The sequence below is a fragment of the Zootoca vivipara genome, chromosome 7 (assembly GCF_965207765.1).
Source record: "Zootoca vivipara chromosome 7, rZooViv2.hap1.1, whole genome shotgun sequence".
NCBI lineage: Eukaryota > Metazoa > Chordata > Lepidosauria > Squamata > Lacertidae > Zootoca > Zootoca vivipara.
The window spans coordinates 10,174,429-10,190,810 of NC_142590.1; the positions used below are offsets into that span (position 1 = coordinate 10,174,429).

General features: G+C 45.4%; 1 protein-coding gene across 2 annotated transcripts in view; it reads left to right on the forward strand.

Moving 5' to 3' along the window:
• The window catches only part of HMCN1 (hemicentin 1), a 275,559-nt gene extending 259,594 nt beyond the window's left edge, over nt 1-15,965 (forward strand). Inside the window, exons 102-107 of one of the 2 annotated variants that reach the window (XM_060276655.2) lie at nt 890-1,015; nt 5,116-5,244; nt 9,796-10,146; nt 11,785-11,904; nt 12,361-12,487; nt 13,654-15,965. In XM_060276655.2, coding sequence (XP_060132638.2) covers nt 890-1,015; nt 5,116-5,244; nt 9,796-10,146; nt 11,785-11,904; nt 12,361-12,487; nt 13,654-14,020 — 1,220 coding nt within the window. In that variant the 3' untranslated portion in view covers nt 14,021-15,965. The remainder of the gene's footprint in view (nt 1-889; nt 1,016-5,115; nt 5,245-9,795; nt 10,147-11,784; nt 11,905-12,360; nt 12,488-13,653) is intronic. The other variant, XM_060276656.2, reaches the window with a different exon arrangement.
• The last annotated feature ends 417 nt before the right edge of the window (nt 15,966-16,382 follow it).

Here is a 16,382-nt window from a genome sequence, read left to right on the forward strand (position 1 = left end):
CCTCTGCCGCCTTTGGGCCAGGACTAGGACCTGGGGGCTGCCCTCTGCTGCCAGCGATATCCCCATTGTGGCAGCCCTTGGTTGTGGGGAGGGTCAGCAGTGGTTGTGACTTCTTCCCCCTTACACAGCTCTTTTCTCAAGGGTAAGGGCTCACTACTTGCCCATAGAGGTCCTGTCATTGTCCGCCTCCCCCATCAATTGGCACCAATTTGCACTTCTCTAAGTAACTGAGATTAACTGTTGGTCAGATCTACCTATTTGGTAATGCTTTGTAAGCCAAACTCACGCCTTAACGAGAGTGGCAGCACTACAATTACAGATATAAGATATATTTTATGATGTAAAAAAGTAAGTTTATATAAAACGTCGGCTCCCTGCCAAAAGCCGATCAGCAGTGCCTGCAACACCCTCTGTTTCTGCCCACATGGATTGATGTAAACCATGTGGGCAAAGGAAAATGGGCCATCCAAGGTCATTGTGAGGCCAGGTGACTAACAGGCAGCAGCCCCACCCATGTGCCACAGTTGGCTAAAGGGAGATGAGGAAGGTGAACATTTGACCCACTGGCCAGATCTAGTTTTCCACCCTTGTCCTAAGGCAAAACATGTTTCTACAACACCCAGAAATGCAGCCCAAGTCAGCTGTGACAGGGTGAACTTTTGCTGTACGTCTCTGTTAATATCTATTTCACTTGGCAATAGGAAAATGTCAAATCATATGACCTTGTTGCCACATGCAAATTGTAAGCCGTTTTCTTCTGAGCAACATTAAGATTTCTGAACAAGCATCTTCACGAAAAGCATATGGGAGAGGGAGAAGTTGCGTATAGCCCAAGAGGTGAAAGGATAATGTTATCAGTTTAGCTAATGAACCTTCTGTCTTCTTAAAGATGTGAATGAATGCAGACAAAATGTATGCAGACTTGACCAGCATTGCAAGAATACACGAGGTGGCTATAAATGCATTGATCTGTGTCCAAATGGAATGACCAAAGCAGAAAATGGAAGTTGTATAGGTATGTATGTTTCTGTTCTCCCCAGCTGCTTCTGCCTCATCCCTTTCCTTCCACTGTGTTTGTGAATGTCACTTGTGAACTACGTAATGGGTATCATATCCCAAAAATCATAAACATGTATTCTACTAATGAACAACTACACGAATCAAAAATTGGCACAACACACGCAGAAGACTTCTACTCTTCGTGTGAAGGAATGAGGGAGATTTTTTTGTTTTTTTAAAAAACCTCCCTCATTCCTTCAAAGAAAAGATTGTGCTGTGTATTTTCGTTTAATAATACAGTGGTGCCTCGACTTACAAATTTAATCCGTTCCGAAGGCACCTTCGTACCTAGGTCAAAAAACGCCATTGGAAACGGAAAAATTCATAGGTCGAAGCAACCCTATCTAAAACCGCCAGTTTCCTTTCAGATGTCGAGACATTCGTAAGTGCACGGCCATTAGCCCCATTCTCAAGTCGCAAAAATTAGGTTGTCGAGTCGTTTGTAAGTCGAGGTACCACTGTAATAATAATAATTTTTATTTCTTTATACCTCGCCCTTTCCAGTTCAGAAACCCGGGCTCAGGGCGGCTAAGAACAAATTTAAAACACTTAAGTGTAATACAGTGGTGCCTCACTTTACGAATGCCTCACACAACGAAAAACTCACTAGACGAAAGAGTTTTGCATTGCGAAAGGCATTCGTAAGAAGACAAAATTTTCTATGACCGCCGCTTCGTCTTACGAAGCGCGGCCATAGAAAGCGGCAAAGGAAGATCAGCTGTCAGCGTGGGAAGCTGACAGCTAATCTTCCTTTGCCTCCGAAGCTGTGCTCAGTGTGGGGGGAAGGCAGGCGGGAGGCGGCGGCGGGAAAAGGTCTTTTCCCCCACCACCTCTCACCCCGCAGCCCCGACACTGAGTGCAACTTCGGAGACCTCCGAAGTTGCGCTCCGTGGGGGGGAGGCAGGCGGGAGGCGGCAGCAGTAGAAGGTCTTTTCCCGCCGCCGCCTCTAGCCCCTCGGGATGCGGGGGGGGGGGGGAGACGCAGGAGAAATCCTGCATTTCCCCCACATCCCGTCCGACACACAAAGGGGATCGTAGGTGCTTCTCAAGCGCCCTACGATCCCCACTGTGAGACAGGCGGGGTGCAGGGGAAACGCAGGATTGCTCCTGCGTCTCCCCCCCCCGCATCCCGTCTGACACACAGTGGGGATCGCAGGGGCTTGAGAAGCCCCTACGATCCCCACTGTGTGACAGGCGGGGTGGTGGGGGGACGCAGGAGAAATCCTGCGTTCCCCCCGCATCCCGTCCGACACACAACGGGGATCGTAGGGGCTTCTCAAGCCCCTACGATCCCCACTGTGTGTCAGGGGAGGCAGGCAAGACGCGGCGGCGGGGGAACGTCTTCCCCCGCCGCCGCTTCTTGCCGGCATGGGGCTTGGCAGAGGTGGGGGAAAGGCGCAGGATCGTTCCTTTCCCCCACCCCGCCCGACAGAGTCGGATCCGACAAAGCTTCTGAAGCTTCGTCTGATCAGGCTCTGTCGTTGGCAGCAGCGGCGCTTGCTCTCTTGGCTCAGGGAAGCGCCTGCCTGCCTTTCCCGAGCCAAGAGAACAAGCGCCGCCGCTGCCACCAGTTCCCCCCGAGCCCATAGGAACGCATTAATTGACTTTTAATGCATTCCTATGGGAAACGGTGCCTCGCTAGACGAAATTTTCGTAGGACGAATTGAGTCCTGGAACGAATTAATTTCGTCTAGCGAGGCACCACTGTACAACATAAAAGCAGCATAAAATACAGTATACAGTGGTGCCTCGCTAGACGAGGTTTTCTATGGCCGCCGCTTCGTCTTGCAAAGCATGGCCATAAAAACCTCCGATCACAAAACCTACAGGGCATTCCTCTAGCGAAAGGGGAACAAGCTGCAGCACAGGAAGAAGGCAAAGGAAGATCAGCTGAGAGGCGCTGACAGCTGTCACCGCCTCTCAGCTGATCTTCCTTTGACTTCTTCCTGCGCTGCAGCTCGTTCCCCTTTGTGTTCCGCTGGTCTTTGCCGGTGAGGGGCAACTGGCAGAGACCAGCGGAACACAAAGGCTGTAGCGCGGGAAGAAGGGGGGGAGAAGTGGATTCTTCCCCCCGCCGCCTGGGGGGGGAAGCGGAGGATTCTCCGCTCCTCCCCCACCGCCCGACACTGCGGGGATGGGACGAGGCTTCTCCAGCCTCGTCTGATCCCCGGGCAGTGGGGGGGGGAAACGGAGGATCCTGCGCTCCCCCCCCCCGCCCGTCAGGGGCTTGCTAGGCGCCGTTGGAACGGTGGCTAGCAAGTCTGCTTTTGTGGGGGGCTGTGAAACACCCCCCCATCGGCACGCTTCGGCCCTGTCACCCGGAGCCAAAGCACGCCGGTGCGGGCGGTGTTTCGCTGGCTGCCTTCCCCTTGGCTTGGGGAAGGCAGCCAGCGAAAACGTCCCCACATCGGCGCACTTCAGCTCCGGGTGACGGGGCCGAAGCGTGCCGGTGTGGGGACGTTTTCGCTGGCTGCCTTCCCCAAGCCAAGGGGAAGGCAGCCTGCAAAACACCGGCGCACTTCAGCCCCGTCACCCGAAGCCGAAGTGCCCCGGTGTGGGGACTTTTTGCCGGCTGCCGGAAGCCCCACTTTCCCCTCACCCTGCCCGACACAGCGCAGATCGGAGGAGGGTTCTCCTCCGGTCCACGCTGTGTCCAGCGGGGTGGGTGGAAAGCTGTCGGCGGCAGGGGGAGAGGAAGGAAGGAAGAGAAAGGGCTGCTTTCTCTCTTCCTTCATTCCTCTCTCTCCCCACCCCTGCCCAACAGAGCCCGCATTTGACGGGGGTTCGGGAAGCCCTGTCAAATGCCAGCTCTGTCGGGCGAGGCGGTGGCACACACCTCTCTTGGCTCGGGGAAGGCAGGCAGGCAAGAGAACAAGCGCCTGCCTGCCTTCCCCGAGCCAAGAGAGCAAGGTACTGCTGTCGCCGCCAGGCCCCCGGAGCCCATAGGAACGCATTAATTGACTTATAATGCGTTCCTATGGGAAACTGTGCCTCGCTACACGAAATTTTCGTAGGACGAATTGAGTCCTGGAACGAATTAATTTCGTCTAGCGAGGCACCACTGTAAAAGCATGAATAGCAATAAAATCCAATGTTCAAGAATCAATTTGGGGGAAATCCATCCAATAAATATTAGATAGTCACCAGGGCTAGCTGGCTAAATTAGTCCTACTTGGGCCAGCGAGAAGCCCAGGGGAGAATTAGCTGTGGGGTCCCAGAGCGGGTAATCTTCATAAAAAGGGGAGTGGGGGAAGAGAAGATAAAAGGGAAAATATAATAAAAATGAATAAAAAGGGGGTACCTGAATTCCCATATAAAGTGGTATCCGTTCCAAAATCAAGGCGCGCTTTCCCATAGAAAGTAATGCAAAACGGATTAATCTTTTAAAAACAACCCCTAAAACAGCAATTTGACATGAATTTTACTAACAAGGCCACTGATCCATAAATGAAAGCAATTATCAATGTACTGTACTATAAAATAAAGAAGACAGTATTGTACATGAAAAAAATTAAAATTATTATTATTTTCTTACTTGCACTGATGATAGTCATTGTTTGGATGAGGGGCTTTTATCAATTTCCACCATCTATCAATCAGTAGCTGAACTGAGTTCCACACAGTCTCAAAAACGAAAACGCAAAATAAATCCATTCCGGGAGTCAAATGTTCAAAAACTAAGGTGCAACTTCTGATTGGTGCAGAAACAATAGCCGACAGCCGCATTAGACGTTCGGCATCCAAAAAACGTTAGGAAACCAGAGTACTTACTTCCAGGTTTTTGGCGTTTGAGAACTAAAGTACCACTGTACTTTAACATCCAAGGCCCCAAGAGGAGTCTGAATTCTGGATAGCAAAACACGCTCTTATGACAGAAAAGTATCCACCTATGAAAATGGAGGAATTATAAAACAAACAAAATAAAATACGGTGTGGGGACAGCTTTGGGTAACCTTATAGCTAAGCTCTATGTGAATAATAAATATCTGCTATTAAGTGTTTGTATACATTACAAGTACCGTACTGTTACTTTTAAGATTTTGTGTTCCTTGTCAGATATCAATGAATGCAGAGATGGTACACATCAGTGCCGATACAACCAGATATGTGAAAACTCACGAGGAAGCTACCGGTGTGTGTGCCCGAGAGGGTACCGATCCCATGGCATTGGAAGACCTTGTATGGGTAAGTTAGAAGCAGGGTTTGGATAAACATTAAAGCTATTCTGGAACCCACTATCTGATTCTGGCTGCTGCTTATGCTACCCACAAAAGGGTTTAAGATGCTCTACTGCTTGAAATCAGCAGGCTTCAGATACGACTAATTAGACCTCAAATACATACCTCTTACTGGAAAACAATAAAATAAGAGTGGCTGATTTCAAGCACAAATGCATACAATTCCCAGGGAATGTGACTGTAAAAATAATTTATATCACACCAAGTAAAAATAAGCTTGCATGTATCATGGCTATGCATTCTATGACATGCATGTTGCAAGATGAATTTGGGAGAAATCTTAATTCTGCATGGTTCCTTGCTTTATTTTGCTCCTTAACAAGTGACACTTGTTGCCAGGTGATGTAGCTTATATGTGAGCTAGCTATCTTAGCTGCTGTTCTGCATATAATGGCAAAGCTTCCTTGTGCCCCACCCCGGTCATGTATTGTTGTAAATGTGAAAATAAACAAAGCAAGCAAGCAAAATCACATGTACTTTGAGCAGGAAGCCAGGGATGTAGTACAGCTTGTTCTGCCTTGCCACAGTTCCTTTATCTCCCTTTTGTGACTCCAAATAAACTTCAGTCCTCCCGATCCCAGCAACATCTTACACTTGGCCTTGGGCTCAGTGGCATACGGTAGCTGTCAACCCTCCCGTTTTTGGTGGGAAACCCCCGGATTTAAATCCGTTTCCCGCTGCAACCCCGGATTGTTCGATATCCTGGAAATTTACCGGATTTCAAATGAAGCAGCTCCTCTCCCTCCCTGATGGTTCGCCCCCCCTCCCCCGAGCGAGCGAGCAGCCAGCCGCTGCCCGGCAAAACGCCTTGCTCGGCGGCTGGCTGCTCGCTCACTTGCTGAGTGCTGCTGGAAATTGCCGCTCTGCCCATGTCTGGGCACTGAAAATCACTTTTGTGCATGTCCAGACATGCACAGAACCAATTTCCGGTGCCCCGGACATGGGCAGAGCCAGCACCAGAAGTCACTTCTGAGCATGTCTGGACATGCGCAGAAGTGACTTCCGGTGCCGCGCCGCTGGGTCCCTTATTTTCCAATCCGGAAGTTGACAGCTATGCTCAGTGGGCTCCTTGTTTTAGTCTTCCCACTGGCTTTGTAACTTCAAGGCACCACAGAAGGCCCTTCCAACATTTTTATCCTGATGCAAATTGGCTAGTTCTCTCTTTAATACACAAGTTGGGCTCATCTTCTCCCAGAAAGCATAGAGCAGGGATTGCAAAATTTAAGGAGGCTCACTCAGCAGAGGTGTTGTTTAACTTTCTTGAGACAAAAGCAAAGACGGTCAGCTCAGTGGTGTAAGGATGCTCCCTCAGGTACATAGAGAAGTCAAAATTCAGTCCAAAAGCATAAAGTTTACTGGGGAAAAGTTCAGGAAGTAAGCAAGCAAAAGGGTATTTGTATCTCCTAACTTTATAAACAAGAATTGTTGTTTGAAAATAGAAATTACCAAGCAGCAGACTGATTGGCTCCATAACAAATTGGGTACCGCCGAGCAGGCTTTCAAGCATCAAAACCCATTGAGAAGTCCCCACCTCACAAGGAGGATGGGGAATCCCCAACATAGAAACTTTCTACAGAACCAACCAAATGCAACATATAATCCCATATATACTGGAGGACGAGACAAAACAATGGATACACCTAGAGAGGGACTCAATCGAAAGTATCTGCACCACAGCATACCCATTCCTCCCAAACCATGTTCAAAGCATGGAAAACAGAAACAGGCAAACTATCCCCAACCACATCCCCACTAATCCGCTTGTCTTACCACCCATTATTCCACCATGCGGCACAAAACCTCCAGATGCAAACCAAAGGCTTATATTGCCTAATAGACTTTTATAAAAATAACAAACCTCTGTCAACACAAGAAATACAGGATAAATTAGAAGACACCCAAATACCCTGGTTAGCAGAACACCAACACCCTCTTAAACAACCCAGCAGTAAAATCAGCAGCAACCAGGCCCCTGACAACCTTCGAAAACCTCCTCCTAACGACAAAGGGACATGACAAAGGGATGGTATCTGCAATATATAAAATACTACTCCAAAGTCCCCTAGACACAATCAAAAGACAATGGGAACACGATATAGGCTATGAGATTAATCCCACTCGATGGACCAGAATGTGGTCTAACCCCCCCTTTAAATCCATATCAACAAAAAGGAAAGAACTCACTCTGAAACTCACCTACAAGTGGTACCTAACACCGAGAAAACTATCGCTAATACGCCCAGGAACCTCACCAAAATGCTGGAGAGGGTGCACCTCAACAGGCACATATTTCCACATGTGGTGGGAGTGCCCCAAAATCCAACTATTCTGGACAACAACCATAAGAGAAATATGCAAAAGAACCAAGCAAATATTAGAAATACAGTAACCCCAGAACTGGCCTTGCTAAACATCTTCCAAGACAATAATGTCCACCTGCACCACAAAGAACTCATAACTCACCTACTCTCAGCAACCAGAAACACCATAACCAGACACTGGAGAGACCTGTCAGAAGTAAGCATGGACCAATGGTACCAAACAGTATGGGAAACAGCCTTAGTAGAAAAATTAACCAATAAGCTGAAACTGACATGGGGACAAATAGAAGAAGACAACTTCACCCCGGTATGGCTCCCCTTTATCACATACACAGCCCAACAAGACAATGACAAAAATCCACCAACAGCATACAAATCAATATGGCTAACCTGATCCGAAACACCCACCCACCCCACTCACACACGAAACAAAGACCACCACAGCCAACCACAAATGAACAACCATATCCTAGGCCAACCCCAACATCTCTCACCACCAAAGGAACTCAAGCGAACAGCAGAGAACCTACACAAGTGATGCTGACAAAAAACCCCACATATATTAAACAAAATAGAAATGTCGTCACCCGACCCCATCCCCCACCCTCCACCCTCTACCTCTTTCCCCCTTTTCTTCCCAATGTCTCAACAAATGAAACTGATTTGTAAAAATGTTATGAGAGACATTGCACATATCTTTGTAAACCAAGAAAACCTTTAATAAAAAGTAATTTAAGAAAACCCCATTGAGAAGGTGGGTCTTTATTCAATAAGGCAAAATTAGACATAGAAAGTGTCAGCACTTGGAGCAACTTCTTACAACTGGGATTGTGGCAAGTTAATTGCAACTCTCATTGCTCCTGATAGGTAGTGCCTTGGTCAGGCCCGGCTCTAGGGGTAGTCTCGGTGGCGCGGGGTGCCGGGCCGGCAGGAGGGCGCTGTGCAGCAAAGCCGCGCGGCGCGCACCCACCAGGGCGGGGGTGCCAGAGCAATCTCCGCGCCAGGGCACCCGACCGGCTGCAGACAGCCCTGGCCTTGGTTGGAGATGAGAGGTTGTGCTTAAACACTGCTGGCTGCATCTCCATTTGAAAGACGCAAGTTGGGTGGAGGGCCCATCTGGCCTCTTTCATTTAAGGGGCAAGTGAGTTCTGCCAACCTGATAAAGGTTATTTTGAGTGCCCCATGGGGCCGCCCGCTTTCATTCTCCTACAAATCAAGCAGGGAGATTAGAATTTTGATGGCTCCTATTTGATTTCTCATAACATCGCTAGCTGAAAATAGCTTGAGTTTCCATCACTAATTAGGTAACGTGCCATGGTTGGCGCTGTCACCAAAAGCAGCTATGATACAGAAAGCAAATCTGAATTTCCAAACAGTTTTTAAGAATGCTGTGAAATGTGCTTCATTTGTTTTTAAAAGAAGGGATATTCACTAACAAACGTTTTAGCATGATATCTATCAAGTATCAGTTGTGTTCCTTTAAGTGTAGCCTTAGCTTCTTTCAAGGTTCTGTTACTGACTAAACTCCTGCTTGTTTTAAAACCAGCTTGCTACACCTCTCTGCTCCTTTCCGCTTATTTTTCATTGTTATTTCTTTGTTGATGTTCGCAAGAGCCTACAATTTCTTAGATGGCAGGGAAGGGAAGAAATTTACCCCTCAACCCTATGCATGCATGCAAAAAGTAAGTGCCACTGTTCTCAGTGGGGCTACTCTTGGGCATAGGATTGAAGCCTCAGTACTCCCCTTGCAGTACAGGTGTTTGCAAATCTTAACATGTTCAGAAAACCCTCTTAGGGAATGGACCTGGCACACTTAGGAGCTTTGTCTTGGGGGGGGGGTGGAACCTAGAGCAATGAGAAGCTCACCCAGGCCTCTATTTTACTCAATATTTATTGCCTTTACAGGTCACACAGCATTTGCCTTACTAAGCTTGTCAAGGGCAGATTTCTGTATGCAGGTTTGGGCAGCCAAGTTCATGACATGGCGTTTGTGAACAGGAAGACCAGTGCATGCATTGTGTGTAGCTCGGGGAGTGGGGGGCGGGGAGATCTTTGTGATGTCAGGATCACATTTGTAATTTCAGATTGTTCCGCGGACTGATGTGCTTTTTAATGTTTTGTGTTGTCTCCCCCCCACCCCTCCCCACGTCACATGGTTTGTTGCGTCCCATGAGCAGATATAAATGAATGCGAACAAGTGCCTAGACCTTGTGCGTATCAATGTGCCAACAGCCCCGGCAGCTTCAAGTGTATCTGTCCCCCCGGACAACATTTATTAGGCGATGGCAAATCTTGCGCTGGATTGGAGAGGTTGCCAAATTATGGCAGCTATTACAATAGCCATAACTATGCACAGTTCTCCCCCATGAGAGACAACTACCGACCTCAGCAATATGTCAGGCACTCCTCCAATCTCTACAGCTCCTACTCAGAGTATAGGAACAGCAGAGTCTCAATCTCCAGGACTAAAAGGAATTTTAGAGACACTTGCCCTGAAGGCTATGAGGCAAGAAATAACAAATGTATAGGTAAATGTCAAGTATATAGATATATAGATATATACGTATATATAATATGCTTATTCCACAAAGATGTTCATTCAGCTTATTGTAGGTTGCTTTTGCACACAGATATGATATGTGTTTGAATGAGATTCTCTATAATAAGATTTTACCAATACAGTGGTACCTCAGTTTTCAAACGTAATCCGTTCCGGAAGATAGTTCAACTTCCAAAATGTTCTAAAACCGAAGTATGCATTTCCGGAAGCATTTACTTACGGAAAATTCAAAATGGAAGCTGCGTGGCATGTTCGGCTTCCGAAAAGCATTAAAAAACCGAAGCAGTTACTTCTGGGTTCGACTTGCGAGAACCACGACACTGCTGTATATGTAACTTTCACTTTCTCCCCAAACAGCTGAAAATATATTTTGGCAGAGCAGAGCAGATCCACCCCATTTAGTCTCCCCTTGCCCCTTTCTGGGTATTTCAGCCTTCTCTTTTCCCCTCTTGGGGTAAAAATAAATTCCATCATTGACTGCAGATAGCTTTGCATGCACCAAACTGCTCTTCACCTCAACGGAAATGGGCCTAAAGTGAGGGAATGCCAGGGTGTAATCCAGTAGAAACATTATCTTGGGCACAAAGTAAGGTCTGTTTTGGGTTGAAATGGTTGAAAAAAGTTTATATAAAGCTTGCCAGGGTGCTGCCACTTTGTGCTTTGTATACTGAAGGGCAGATATATGTATTTTTACATTTTAGAATTTTGACCCATGTGACTGGTGATTGTGGAAAAGTTGAAAGTGCATGGAATGAGAACTTGTCTCAGGGGAATTCTCTCTTGAGAAGCTAGACTGAGGTCCAGAGTGTGGCTTCAAAATTGGCTGGTGTCAACTTAAGGGGTAGAGGAGCACAACGTTCACCTCCCGCCCCCAAATCACTTTTTAAAACATGTGTAGGTGCCGCAACACCTGCACTGATGTTGCAAAATGCATATCCTCACTCAAACCAAAGCCCTAACCTTTTTTTAAAGAGGTTTTAGCTGTCCCCTAGTTTCTAATTTCCAACATCTGGACTTCATGAGTTGAATTCTGCTGCTTTACTGTGGTGCCTACCCAACCCCAAAAGTTGCCAAATTCAGCAATAGTGTTGTCTAATCTTCTGGGTGTAAGAAGCTGAGTTCATTGAGGGTGTGAGGGAGGCATTTGTGCCCAGTGAGGGATTTGCCCCTGGGGAGCCATATATTAATTAGCTCAGTGGCTTCCAGAAGACATGCATGACTTTTGACTTTGCTCATTCAAACCCTTGCCAGCCTTCAGAGTATCAGCCACTGACTAACTTCTCCAGTCAGTCTGTAGTGCCTGTGGAAAGCATCAACCAGCGATTCATTGTCTAATAGTTTAGAGCTCTTGAAAACTATATTTAACTTAAGGTCAAAAATCTTGATTGGGATGGTATTCTTCAAATTTGCTGAAGCGCAGAATCTAAGGAAACTACATAAAACGGTCCCAATGCATAGCCTTCATGTGGTTCAGGATATTTTGTCTGTGTAAGAATTTAATTTCTGTAGTCGTGCATCAAATATATTTTTCATGATTAGTTTGTCTGCTGGCTTCAATATTTTATGTTTTCAACCCCCCACTTCCCCCCTCTTTTTCTTCTTACAGATATTAATGAATGTGAGAACAGGGATGCTTGTCAGCATGATTGCAGGAATACCTTAGGGAGTTACCAGTGTTTTTGCCCAGCTGGTTATCAGGTTATGCCCAATGGCAAAACGTGCCAAGGTGAGAAAATATGTTGGTAGCAAAAGGAAATATTATATGAGAAGTATAACATTTGCACCATCCAGCTCATAAATGCCTTGGCAGACAGAAGCAGATGTTAGATTAGCTGGCCTCAGCTGATGTTGCCACTGCAGGTAGAAAACATCTTAAGATATTAATTAATTAAATGGTGGCCCTTATTTATGCCTGTGGAACATATCATTTCAGGGTTCTCTTTTGGGAAGGGCAGAACTCTCCCAGCATCCTTCACTATAATAAGCAAGTGGTATTTTATGCCAGATTTGATAGCAAAAAGCCCCTTATTTATTTCTATGATTTATTTCCTAAAGCTCTTTCCATCCCTATGTACAGCCTTACGTTTGAGTTTACTTGTTACTTATGTAGGTGAAGCATAACCTGAAATCAATGAGTTGCTTATCTGATGTTATCTGTTGTTTTCCTTTGATAACCAATCAGATATAGATGAGTGCCTTGAACAGAACATCCACTGTGGACCAAATCGTATGTGCTTTAACACGAGAGGAAGCTATCAGTGTATAGATACGCCTTGCCCGCCAAATTATCAACGAGATCCTCTTTCCGGGTATGTTTCCTGTTAGTTTTTCCACATTGCTTTTCTGATTGATCTCCTTAACGTTTGCATAAGAGGCCAGTCAATGGAATAGTCTTATATACACTGCAACTCTTCCTTCTGACCTCAAAAGAGCTCAAATTATGTGTTGGCTAAGTTCCTTTTATGCTTTCACCAGCACACATTGTGCAAAATAACTCATTGACTCTTTTGGCATAGCCTCCTATAGATTAGGAGATGTGGAATCTGGATGTTGCTGGACTACAACTCCCATTATCCCTAACCACCGGCCCCTGAGGAGGCTGTTAGAGACCTCTGGAATAATTCAATGGACTGGGTTCTGCCAGTCCTCCAGGGGTCCTTCCTCTGTATCACACTGTGATCTCTATGACCAGCAGGAAAGCTGCCTTAATTTACCCATCCATGCACCATATGCATGTTGGTAACATTTTATGAATTTATTTAAAATATCTGTGTGCCTTGCCTTTCCACCTCTTAACAAAGCTGGATCTTCAAGGAAACCTTTAAACAACACCTAGTAAAGTTCATTACTTCCCTATTGTCGGGGAACTCCATTAAGTACGTGTTGAATGCCCCAAAAAGCCATTTAATTTACCTGATCTTTGGTGGCTAGGTCTTAGCTGGTAGGGGAAGAAATAATTCTTCAATTTCTGCTTGTCTTAAGTGGTTCTTCCATGTCTTTGGCTGAAAGAAAGTGGATAAAAGGGCAACTTAGGCTCAAATTATAGGCTATGGGGAGACATGTAGACACCTGACATTATTATTTGATATATGTGACATCATGTTAGCTTTTGCCTCTCCTTCTAAGCATTAGGTGAACACAGTGGTGTGATATGCAGGAAGTTGCTATTGTTGTCCCATCACATCATTCATTTTTTCGATTACGTGTTATCAGGGAGGTGCAGGAAACACCCATTCATTTTCCCAGAACATGTCCTTTGGGCCTGGTTTATTGTGCCACTTTCTGAAGAACAAATGGCTCTTGCTTTGTTTTTACCAAAAAAAGGCATATAAATTTTAAATAAAATCACAGGCCTTTGGTTTTTATCTCTTACCTGAGAGTGGTGCTATGTGAATTAAAAGGCACAATTGCATTACTATATATTGCTGTTCCGATGCAATCATGGCCCAGGCCTTCATAGTTGTGTTTATTTTAGGTTCTGCCTCAAGAACTGCCCACCCAACGATCTGGAGTGTGCCTTGAGTCCTTACGCCTTGGAGTACAAATTTATGTCCCTCCCGTTTGGCATTGCTGCCAATCAGGATTTAATCCGACTAGTTGCTTACACTGAAGACGGAGTGATGCACCCGAGGACAACTTTCCTCGTGGTAAACGAGGATTTGACAATTCCTTTTGCACTCAGAGATGAGAACTTGAAAGGAGTGGTCTACACAACCAGGCCTCTGCGGGAACCAGAGACGTACAGGATGAGAGTCAGGGCTCTGTCTTACAGTGTCGATGGAGCCATTGAATATCAAACAACCTTCATCGTTTATATAGCCGTGTCTGCCTATCCATACTAGGAAAAGCACTGCCGACAGTAATCAAAGTATGTTAATCACATGCCTATGTGCCGCTGGGTGTCACCACTTCCAGAATCACTGTCCCTTATCTTAAAACAGACCTTGCAACTTGTGGGGGGAGAATGGTGCTATGTTCTATCCTAATTTCCCTCCCTCTGTTGCCATCATTCCATCTTGACAAAAATGACCATAATCCACGATTCCTTGGAATCTTAACCACTTGCTTTATTTATTACACTGGAGCAGTCACTTCTCAAAGATTGTTCTGCTGACTCAGAACTAGTTAGAAGTTCTAATTGGGACCACCAAATTACCACCTAAAGTGGTAGGCAAATATCTCCTTGATATGCAAAGAGAACAAAATTGCCACAAAGATTTTGAAAAACTTAAATGTTTTTGCTGCCCTCGTTGTCTTTTCTCACCACAGTGAAAAACACTATTCTTGATATTCACAAACACTTAAAGTAAGACACTACACTACTAATGTGTCAGCTACTAGCAGGTATCACCACTGAGAGCTGTTACACACATTACACAGAAGCAAACGTTGCACAAAGCCCCAATTTGCAAATTGAAACCGGCAAGGTGGCTGCACAAACAAAGCTCCATTCTGCATTGGAAACAAAGCCATGCTTCAGTACCACCACCCCATAATATTATTATGTGGGCCCCTTATCTGGTCTTCAGTAAGCAGCTAGAAGTGGGGAAGCAGAAATAACATCCTCCTTTTCCTTCTACAGTCAAACCTTGGATCTCGGAATGGCTCCATTGCCGAATGTTTCAGTTTCGGAACGCCAAAAACCTGGAAGCAAGTGTTCCAGTTTTCGAACATTCCTCAGAACTCGAATGTCTGATGCGGCTTCCGCTTGATTGCAAGAAGCTCTTGCAACCAATTGGAAGCCACGCCTCGGAAGTCGAATGGTCTTCCAGAATTGATTATGTTCAACAACCAAGGTTTGACTGTACTCTACAAAGGAAACAAGAAGTAGTTTTGGATTCCCCTCCTTCCCTTAGATTACATAGACTTTTCTGGTGCCACCTTAACTGAAGAGAATGCAAACTGCCTTCTTTTCACTGTCCCAGTAAGGGGAGGTTGTGTGTATTATCATGTGAACAATACCCAGAATTGTTGGCCTCAAACTCATAGTTGATGCCCAGTGTGGGCAAGCCCTTGGCCTGCCATCAAAAGTACTCAACAAGCAACTGCACCCAATTCCAGCTGTATGTACCTTTGTGACACATGTGCTTTCAAACAACACATTCACACTTAATTTTTTCAGATATATGCTTAGGGGCGAACAGATACAAGCAGAATCCACGATGGGGGCTGCTCTTGGCAGGCTTTTCTCGCAGCAATTCAAGAATAGTTGAGCCCATCTGCATTGAATTCTTGTCCCCCGCTTAGTCCTTAGTATCTTAGAAAATGATTGCATCCCTCTTACACAAACATTAAAACTGTTTAATGCAATACATTTGAGTTCTGTAGTACGCTTTATAAGGTGCACAGTTTGGGAACACTAAAGCAGGGAATCTGTGGAGGACTGTGCAAGCCAAGAAATGCAGTGTCCACTTTAAAGGCAGACAGAAGAGAATTTGATTTGATGGAATTTTTGCCTACCCCCAAATAGGTTTCTTAAAAAGAAGAAAAGTCTAGCAAGTTTGGTCAAGCAATGTGTTAGGTGTCAATACACTGTATAAGGTGGTAACAAACTCTGGAAGTAATTTTTGCCAAGATGTATTCTATTTTTATGAAAGTATGTGTACATATATATATATAAAGTTTTGTTTGCTTGTGTGTATTTTCTATGCAATATTGAGAAGGGTTTTTTTCCAAAAAAAGGAGAGAAAAAGAAAAAAAATGTTTTTACCAAAGAGTGTTGTTTACACATGGAAATAACCAAAATAAATGTTCACTTTCTTTTTTTAAATTAAATATGTCAAGACAGCTATGGTGTGTTTATTATTCAGAGTTTTCACACTACTCTTATTCAGGAGGGAAATGGAAAACAAAGGACTTATTTGTCATATGAATTCCTTAATCTGTGTCCCCCTCTGAATTCATTTACATCACTCCTGGAGGCTAGAGTAAAAAGTGAAGGAACTATATCCTGAATAATTATCTACATTGCAAGTTCCCTACTATCTCATTTGGAATAAGTGATGGGGAAGTTCTGCATATTTTCTATCTATCTACTGTATATGCATTTCCATGCAGTAGAGATCAGCAAGGTTGCCTCGGACTCCCCACCTTCGGTCCTGCACAATGCAATGCAACGCAACAATAAAAGACTTGAAGAAGCAACAGGCACAACACTCTTTACCCCAAAGCACCAAAATGGGGAGAGGGAGGCATGGAAGACTG